The 9,302-nt window shown below is 35.7% G+C and overlaps 2 protein-coding genes across 4 annotated transcripts in view; one reads left to right on the top strand and one right to left on the bottom strand.

The window, feature by feature from the left end:
- Positions 1-308: 308 nt before the first annotated feature.
- On the bottom strand, positions 309-3,827 carry LOC112467908 (DNA replication licensing factor Mcm6). 2 transcript variants are annotated; one of them, XM_025036817.1, is made up of 11 exons: positions 3,604-3,826; positions 3,344-3,487; positions 3,008-3,272; positions 2,723-2,925; positions 2,452-2,650; positions 1,851-2,378; positions 1,458-1,763; positions 1,051-1,387; positions 836-961; positions 609-748; positions 309-528 (listed from the first exon to the last, which is right to left on the bottom strand). In XM_025036817.1, the coding sequence occupies exons 1-11, from the start codon at positions 3,693-3,695 to the stop codon at positions 415-417; spliced, it is 2,454 nt and encodes an 817-aa protein (XP_024892585.1). In that variant the 5' UTR covers positions 3,696-3,826; the 3' UTR covers positions 309-414. The 2 variants fall into 2 exon arrangements, with proteins under 2 accessions (XP_024892585.1, XP_024892587.1); XM_025036819.1 differs by lacking the exon at positions 309-528 and having other exon boundaries at positions 668-750; positions 843-961; positions 3,604-3,827.
- Positions 3,828-4,638: 811 nt separating this feature from the next.
- Positions 4,639-9,302, top strand: part of LOC112467907 — a 9,331-nt gene continuing 4,667 nt past the window's right edge. Inside the window, exons 1-5 of one of the 2 annotated variants that reach the window (XM_025036816.1) lie at positions 4,639-4,699; positions 5,125-5,185; positions 5,620-5,690; positions 6,132-6,240; positions 6,524-6,575. The gene's annotated coding sequence lies outside the window, so the exon portion shown is untranslated. Of the gene's footprint in view, positions 4,700-5,124; positions 5,186-5,619; positions 5,691-6,128; positions 6,241-6,523; positions 6,576-9,302 lie in introns of both variants that reach the window. The other variant, XM_025036815.1, reaches the window with a different exon arrangement.

Below are 9,302 nucleotides of genomic sequence, written 5' to 3'. Positions count from 1 at the left end.
AATAGATATTTTGATCTTTGCATCCTAAAAATAGAAAACGAAATACTAAGGAATAGACGTGTTAACAAAGATATTGCTCATATCTTGATACATGTCGTAATCAGATTGATTTATTCATTTCATGTATGAGTAATGTTAAATATGTGAGATCATAGCAAACAAGTTGTTTTATATCCTCCATGTTGAGGTGTTTAAGTGGAATATAAGGAATGAATAAATGCTTTAACAATGCTGTAAAAATGTGTTTTATCATTTTCACAATCGTTAAAAATAATTCCATAAAATTTATAACATTTATGGAATTTAGGTAAAAAAATATGGCATTAATACATTAAGATAAAAGAATATTTCTGAACGTATAATTACTTTTTATAAAATAATGCGCTTTCTCTCAAGGTACATCAATTCTTAAAATTATATATCCATGACATAATTGGGATGAACAACGAGTAAAGGATCCTCCTCTTCTTCGTCTCCTCTATCTTTGCTTTTCAAGCTAGTCGTTGTTAAAGGTATTATAATTTGATCCTAAAAATAAAATTGTGAAATGTACTGTTATAAAATGCAAATGTGCCGACTATAAAATATATGAAGATGTTAATACATACATGATACGTCAATCTATCGATAATCTTCTCAATAAAGTTTTTCCGGTCTAATAACTCCTCTTCTGAATCTAGTTGATCTTGTACTTGATCAAGATACCACGCAATTAATTCGGATTTCCGCATGCCACCCTTATTGTCATCTATAAAAATATTAATTTAACAGATAACATACGATAAAAAGTTGATAGTGGTACTTATTTCTATTGTCAATGTAGTAATAAAAATACCTTCACTTTCGACACGACTTTCCTCGCCTCTCATATAAAGCACTAACATGTTCGACAGATTCTTATATTCCTCAAAGGATAGAGTTAATTTTTTCTTTGACGGTTCGTGCGGCGTTTCGTTAGACGCTAAACAATCAATAAAAGTAAATATAAAAATAAATGTATATAAAGACAATAGGTACGCTATATGCAATAAAAGAATTACGTAGACATACGTGTTGAAGGCGGTGCATCATTGTTGCCGTCAGCAACAAATGCTGCCATGAGCGGAGGTGGCTGGTCATCGATGTCCATTCCTAAGTTTGCGTCGTTCACTCCTTCTTCGAGGTCTACATCAGGCTGTTCTACCGTAATTATACTCTTTTGTAACAATCGTTTCGCTTCTTTGACGTGCTTTACTGTCACTTCGTCCATGCATTCTATTTTCGCCAATGCTTCGGACAATCTAATCATGCTCTCTAACTGCCTCACAGTGACCCTCCATTTGCCGCTTCCACTACCTGTTCTTTGTCTGAGAGCTGTGTAATTTTCGACTAAAAGCTCAGCAGCTTCCTACAAAAATTTGGTAAGAACAATAATGCTGATTTGATATCATTAAATAATTTAATCCAATGTATCTCACCTGACTTAAAATGGGCTTAAACTGTTTAGCAAAATTCATATATCTAATAATCTCATCTTGTTGGTACACGACTTGAATATCGTTCACGTTATCACAATGTAAATCTATGATTCTCTTAGCAATCGCGTTATCGACGATTTCATTACATTCATCCAGCACTACAAAGAACAAATCAAATCTCGACATAATAGGTGCGGTTAATTGTACATTTTGCTGTAATGATTTTCTTCTGTCATATCGTCCACCGATGGGATTTGCTGCCGCTAGTATAGAAGTTCGAGCATTTAAAGTTGCTCTCACACCGGCCTAGAAACATATGCGAGCTCTAGTACATAAAATTCTCTGTACATTATATAGATGTATAGTGTATAAAATTATCTGTATATTAAATACCTTAGTTATTGAAATTGTCTGCTGTTCCATAGCTTCGTGAATCGCGACTTGATCTTTCGGATCCATTTTATCGAATTCATCAATGCAGCAGATGCCATGATCCGCGAGCATCAACGCTCCAGCTTCTATGACAAAGTCCGAAGATTCTTCGTCTCGTACAACTGCAGCCGTCAAACCAGCTGCAGTTGACGCTTTTCCAGACGTGTAAACTGCTCTGGGCGAAAGGTCGGCTACACATTTAAGAAATTGCGACTTGGCGGTACTGGGATCACCGACGATGCAGACATTGATATCTCCTCTCAGCGACGTGCCCTCCTCCGTGGTTTTCGCTACACCGCCAAAGAACATCAGCGTGACCCCCTTTTTAATTTCATCGTTACCGTGTATAGCGGGAAACAGACTGGAAACTATATTTGAGTACAGGTTTTTATCGCGACTCATCTCGTAGATACGATTCCACTCTGCTTCCGTCATTCGTTTTTTCATTGCTTCTTGCGAAATTTCTTCCATCGCATCTGTTCCTCCAAACTGTAACAATATAAAATAAATATTTTCAAAAAAACAGACGCGTATATTTTATCTACTCGTTGATTTTGCCTACCCTTGCGCTCGTATTGGTAAGGCTGCAGGCGAGAAATGCCATTTTATACGTCAGTTCCCTAACACCAAGCGCCTTAAGGCCAGACACACCTTCCCTCTGTTCACTATTTCTATTTCTTGGTCCAATTTCTGCCTTGGCACTCGGTAAAGTTAATGCCCCTACATCCGGCACTACTATAAGAGTTCCTGAAAAATCATATCTGTAAAAATAAGAATAAGGTTATTAAAGTTTACAATTTCATTCGTTAAAACATCTGTATTTTTATACCTACCTGTCGCCAGCTTGTACCATCTCGACTATCTCAGATCTCAGAATGACTTCAACAGAGCGGGGTATAGAGCCTCGAGGAAGTTCAGCTTGTGTTTCTTGAATTCTCACTTTTTGAAAGTCGACGAACACCGAATTATCCACGTCTAACAGGAAACGACGTCTATTGCTACATACTGGATTAGAGCAGATTGTTGGATTTGTAAACTGGAAACAATGAAAATTAGAAACAGCTGCACCAAAGTTAATCAAAATCCTATGTTATATATAAACTTTATATTATATATACCTTAAATTGCTGTTCCACATTTTTAATATATGCGTTACAGTCCATACAAATAAATGTGCCAAGGACCAATTCTGGATGAACAGGATGCGTTCGTACGACCTGTCCAGATATACGAGTCAAAGTACCCAACAGTGATGTATTTAATTCTCTTAATTTATGCCTAATAGGTACTTCGGTAAAACTGACGTAACATTCCTTATCCTTCTGCAAATTTCCCACATCTTTAACAAAGTTGCTCACTGCTTGACATAAAAATGGATATACTCTAGAACACAAACAGATCCTTATTTTTATTTCTCCTAAGTAAAAAAAGACAGTGATTACTGATTATACAACCTGTAGTATTCTTCAATTATAGTTGTAGCGAGTGTTTGATTAAATGCTTCCGTATCGTCAAAAGACACCTCCAGGGTACAGCGTTCTGGACTGACAAGCTCTTTAGCTGGCTCCAGATACTTAACAACCTCAAATTCCTTAAATCTGTGATAAAAAAGTCAATTAAGAAAGTATTAGTTACCAATTTTAGTCCAAACAAAACGAATTAAGTTAAATAAACTTTTGTAGTGTTGAAGATATTCAACCTATAAAGAAATTACCTCTCCAGGAAATCCTGAAACAATTTCTGACACTTGACCCCGACCTCATCTCGCACATGTGCTCGAACAGCTTGTGGAGGAGCAGCATCCATTGTTTCAATGAATTATAACAAAACACGCTATATATGAGTTCAGAAAAGTACTGATAAATAGAAGCTGATGTAAACACAAGACTGATGGAAATTTGGCGGGAAGACACAGGTTAACGAAATCAGAGAGAAACATGAGGCGGCCACGCCAGCGCGGCGTTCTGCTTGATACCGTTTTACTGGACTGCCTGATACGCCACACACAATCATTTTCGACGTTGGAACTATTTGGCATACACATTGTCTGGCACTGTCGATAAATATATATATTGGACCGTTTGACACGCCACACACATATATTCATATAATTATATGTGTGATGTATTCGGTTCTCTCTGATCTTAGTATTGTAGCTTATTGTTTTAAATAAAGATAAATAATAAATTGTACGCTTTTATCAGTCATCCACTTGACTCACGCAGTGTCACGTATCAAAGTTGCATATACTCATATATTTCGTCATTATTAATAGAACGTAATGGACACGGAACAAATTGATTTCGGGACAACTGGCGTCGTAATTCGTTTAATTAGTAAGCAAAACCCGTATCAACTTCGTACATTGACGATCTATTAGAACGCATATTTCGCAAGACTATTCGGCCGAAGATGTTTCGTGTGAATATTCGACAAAGCGATTACATTATTAAACGATATTGCAAATATTGCAGTTATCAAACTACAAATCTACAATATCAACTTATATCTATATGTTTAAACTTATATCAGGATCACAAAGGGAAAAATGATGACTGCTGTGTGAGGCAAGCGTATAGCATTTATTGTTAAAATGAGAAAAACGCATAAACGCGAAAGTAAAAACGGGACGTGTAGTAACACCGCGGGAGCGGCGCTTTCGGCGCACTTAAATTGCCCGCGCAAAGCGTCCGCCATATTGATGACGTATGACGTTCTCCTTCTCCTTCCATTTCCAGAAGGCGGCTGACACGGAACTGACGGAACGGATGATCAGCTCCGGAACGAGTGGCGTCGCGGCTCAATAATTGGTACGTACAACAGATATTAACCTTGCGTGCGTTATATTAACTACAGCATCTATCGCGTAGTATAGATTTAGAGTTCGGGTATTGATATTTCTCGAAAATACGTATTCCGCGGTACTTGTCGTACGACCGAAGGCGCGTCGCGTGAGCAATCGCGAAAGTGACGGTCGCATTTTCGAGGGTCGCGAATATCGCGCATAAAATATTAATACGCTGGATTCGTTAGAAAACATGCAAAATAACAATCGTATTAATAGGCGAGTTTATTATATGATTTTCGGTAAGTTCGTGAGCGCGAAGTTGAGAGTGCGACGCGTAGCGCCGCCGCCGCGCCGCGCGCCGCGGCGCTTTCGGTGCACAAAGTTGCCCGCGCGGGAACGAACCCTCCGCCATATTGATGACGTATGACCTTCTCCTTCCATTTCCAGAAGGCGGCTGACACGGAACGGATCGGCTCCGGAACGAGTGGCGTCGCGGCTCATTTAATTGGTACGTACAACAGATATTAACCTTGCGTGCGTTATATTAACTACAGCATCTATCGCGTAGTATAGATTTAGAGCTCGGGTATTGATATATTTCTTGAAAATACGTATTCCGCGGTACTTTTGTACGACCGAAGACGCGTCGCGCGAGCAATCGCGAAAGTGACGACTGACGACCGTATACTTTCGAGTGTCGCGAATATCAAGGATATTTGCCAAAAATATTAATATGCTATTCGCTAGAATGCAGAATAACAACCGTGATAACAGTCGAGTTTATAATATTTAATTTTCGAAGTTCGGAAAGTTTGTGATCGTAAAGTTGAGAGTAGGACGCGTATAGTGACGCCGTGCGCCGCGGCGCTTTCGGCGCGAGTTAACCGCGCGCGAGAGACGAAGCGCCTCCGCTATATTAATTTATACGTTCTGCTTTTCCAGATTTCCAGAATGCGACGAATACGAGACGGAGATGGATCCGCTCCGAACGAGTGGCACGACTTATTTAATTGGTAAGTATGTAACATGCATTAACTTTGCATTTCACATTCATAGCAATCAATAGCTATCGCGAAGTATAGATTCAGCACTCGGAAATTGATAATCCGTTCGAACGCGTGTTTCGCGAAAGCCTTGTCCGTCCTATTGTACATATAAGATCTATCGCGCGAATCAATCTAGTGACGTCGTTTACAGTAAATATTATTTTTTATGTTGTGTAAAATCAGTTCTCTTTCTTTTATTCTTGAGTTGTTTTATTTCATCATGATTTAAAAATAATTAGAGAGAAGTACTTTGTGAAATTTTATAAAAGTTCAGCCTTGTAAAGATCTTTTTCGGAAAATGTATATTTATTTAAATAAATTATATATTTTTAATTAAATGATGATTAAGAAATTTGATGTGCGTAAAAATTATTTAATAATAAATCATTTATATATATGCTTTAGAAGAAAACGACGCAGAAAGTGTCGCATCGAGAGAGCTGACAACCCGAGAGGATAGCTTGAGAGGAGGAGGAGGCCTGGGAGAGGCATCGGGCGCCAGCGAAGCAACTTTGTGGTAAATATTAATTTTTATTTTGTGCAAGAGTAATTTTTTTTGTTTATTCTCGAGCCTTTTTATTTTATCATGATTTAGAAATAATAGTTGGAAGAAAAGAAGTAATTTAGTCTTTTATAAAAATTGTGATTCTTGTAAATATCATTTTCGGAAATATGTAATTATTAAAATAAATATCCAATTAAATAATGAATAAAATGTTCGATGCTATATAAATTATGTTTTAAAATATTGAGTTTTTTAATTACTGTTTTAATACAAATTTTATATTTGTTTGTTACAGAATCAACATAGCTACGTGGCAGTTATAATTCCGCTGTTGCGCATCGGGATTGGTGAGTGATAAATTAACATATCAATTGAGATAATTGATAACTGGATTTTACCAGTTAAAGCAGTAATATGACGTAAGATCTAATACATACATATATTTATTGTTATAAAATAGAAGATTTTTCCTTAGTTAATAATCTAGATAATTATTTTACAACCAATTAATTTTATATTATTTAAAAATAATTTTAATAAATTCTAATTGTGTGGGAAATTTATTATCCCTTTCGGATCTTACGTCATTTATCTGAATTTCTCGTTTCTGCATGCTTTTGAGATGAGATTCAGCAACAAACCGTTCGAATCGATGAAAATACGCATATGGCCTTAGATTCTATCGAATAGCGCGTCTAGCAATTTTTATTCATTTATTTTTAAATTAAAAATTTTTTTTTGAATAAACTATGTATATAAAACTTCATTTAATTATATAAATGACTTTATTCAAGCAAGTTTTCTTCATTTAATGTAATATAATTTCTCTCATTTCAAGATTAAATATTCTTACGTACATATAAGTATATAAGTGTTGATTTGACACTTCTTTTTTTCTGTGTATTTAATTAATTTAATTAATGTGATGGCCTCTTCGCGACGCGTTCGTGTCTCGCGCATCATACGAAAGCGTAAAATCTTACGCTTATTGACTGTAGCAGCAGGAGTATTTCTCCTTGCTGCCGATCTCTGGTTATAGCCAGAATACGGCCAGGTGCTATAAAAGGTGAGTTTATACTATACTCTAGCCAGAAAAATGAAAACGAAGAGAATCGACGTTGGTTGGTGTACCACATCAACCAAAGTATAAAAAATACAGGTAAAGGTAAGCTTGTAAGGTTATCTATATACGTTCGATTGTACGTATAATCAGAGAGACGAAAATATTTACACAGAAAAATAATCATTCTGCAGCCAAGAGAAGCACTTACTTATATTATTTTACTTCTTTTAAGTAAGTTTTCTTTCAACCAAGAATATTTTCTTAGTAATAGTTTTCAAATATCTCGACACAAGTTAAGAATACTGTTTTGAGTAAATGTAATTTTTACAATGACTTTATTTGTGGTAGATTTGCGGATATACAAGTTTACCATTTACTTAATCCGCAAATCTACCATAAAGTCATTGTAAGAATTATATTTACTCAAAACAATATTCTTGACTTGTGTCAAGATATTTAAAAACTATTAGTAAGAAAATATTTTTAGTTGAAAGAAAACTTACTTAAAAAAAATAAAATAAAATAAGTAAAGTGCTTTACTGCTTGGCTGTAGAATGATTATTTTTCTGTGTGTGTCGTGTCTTGTATTACATTTCTATTCCGCATAAATAAAACTCTCAATAATACTTTTAAATGATCCTTTTAAGTAATTTAAACCGATTAAAAACCCGATTTAAAATTTGCGAGCGCTTGTCTGATTACGAGTAATCGCGGTTGTAACTATATACTATAGGTGTACTATAATACGTAGAGATACGGGTAGGTAGGAATACGGGTAAAAATTAGATGAAAATCGGATAGATAAAAAAACGAAATAAGCAAAAGTACGGGTAGATAGGGATATGGGGGAGTGTAATTTTCGACAATTAAAAGAAACTTGATTAATATTACAATTGTAAGGGACTTAAGTAGGAATAAGTAAGGATACGGGTAGGTAGGGATAAAGCGGGAGGGTGTGATTCAACAATGAACAAAAATTAATTTCTTTTATAATTTTAAGACATTTAAATTTATCTGTGTAAAATTGTAATAACATAACACTAAATTATCTATAAAACAATATATTCTGTCGCGCGAAAATGGTCAATTGTACAAAATTGTATATGTATAATTTGTATATGCATAATTAAGTTGTATGTATCTAATTTTTGTGTGAACTGAATTACACAAAATCGAAACGCGTATATGTCACATGTACTCTCTAAATCTAAATCAGTGAATAGTTACTGATTCAGCAGTATTATTCACTGATTCAGATTTAGAAAGTAAGCTTCGTAATTTTAAGTTTGTAATTGATATTAAATATCGGTTAATTATATATAGATGTTGATTATCAATACTCTGTGAAGTTATATCACTATAAATTACGGACGATGTGTTAGTATACCTACGCATTTACATTTTCGTGTAATCCGGAATTAATAAGATATGTTTATATACAATGCCGCTTGCTGAACATGTGGCAAATCACTTAATGGTTGAGCAGGGTGGCAGTGTGGTCTTGTGGTAAAGCGCCAGACTCGTAACTCCGAGGAACCGGGTTCGAGTCCACCTGATCACAGGAATTTTTATATTCTAAACTGCACCCCCCGCACAATTGGGGCTCGTGCGGAGAAAACTGGGCTATCTTTCGGAGGAGACATTAAATTTGAAATTGGTCGTCAAGCTCTCTGAAGATCGATAAGTTCGATGAAGAACGCAAGGATATTGCGTAACGAGGTTCAGGATTTAAAAGGCAATATAAGAGTGATTTGTCGAGTGCGTCCACAAACGCCGAAAGAAACTCCCAAGCTTTAGTTAGGGAGCTTGGCTTGGCGTTGGTGGACGCACTCGACAAATCACTCTTATATTTCTTTTTAAATCCTGAACCTCGTTACGCAATATCCTGCGTTCTTGATCGATCTTACCAGTCAATAAAAAAATCTTATCTTCGTATATTTTTCTTTTTAATTCTGATTCTTTAGAAGATTCAGGATTACAAAAGAAAATATACGAAGATAAGATTTTTTTA

This window comes from Temnothorax curvispinosus, unplaced genomic scaffold (assembly GCF_003070985.1).
Source record: "Temnothorax curvispinosus isolate PA1 unplaced genomic scaffold, ASM307098v1 QBEX01017878.1, whole genome shotgun sequence".
In the NCBI taxonomy this organism is placed as follows: Eukaryota; Metazoa; Arthropoda; class Insecta; order Hymenoptera; family Formicidae; genus Temnothorax; species Temnothorax curvispinosus.
Note: the sequence above shows the minus strand (reverse complement) of the source record. Positions and strands in the feature narration are given on the sequence as shown.

What these genes read in the sequence shown, in the direction of transcription:
- LOC112467908 (XM_025036817.1), bottom strand. Translation starts at nt 3,695, where the DNA reads ATGGATGCTGCTCCTCCACAAGCTGTTCGAGCACATGTGCGAGATGAG. An exon ending in ATGTGGAACAGCAATTTAAG is followed by an intron (nt 2,926 to 3,007) that starts GTATATATAATA and finishes CATTGTTTCCAG; the next exon opens with TTTACAAATCCAACAATCTG. An exon ending in AAGTCGTGTCGAAAGTGAAG is followed by an intron (nt 749 to 835) that starts GTATTTTTATTA and finishes ATATTTTTATAG; the next exon opens with ATGACAATAAGGGTGGCATG.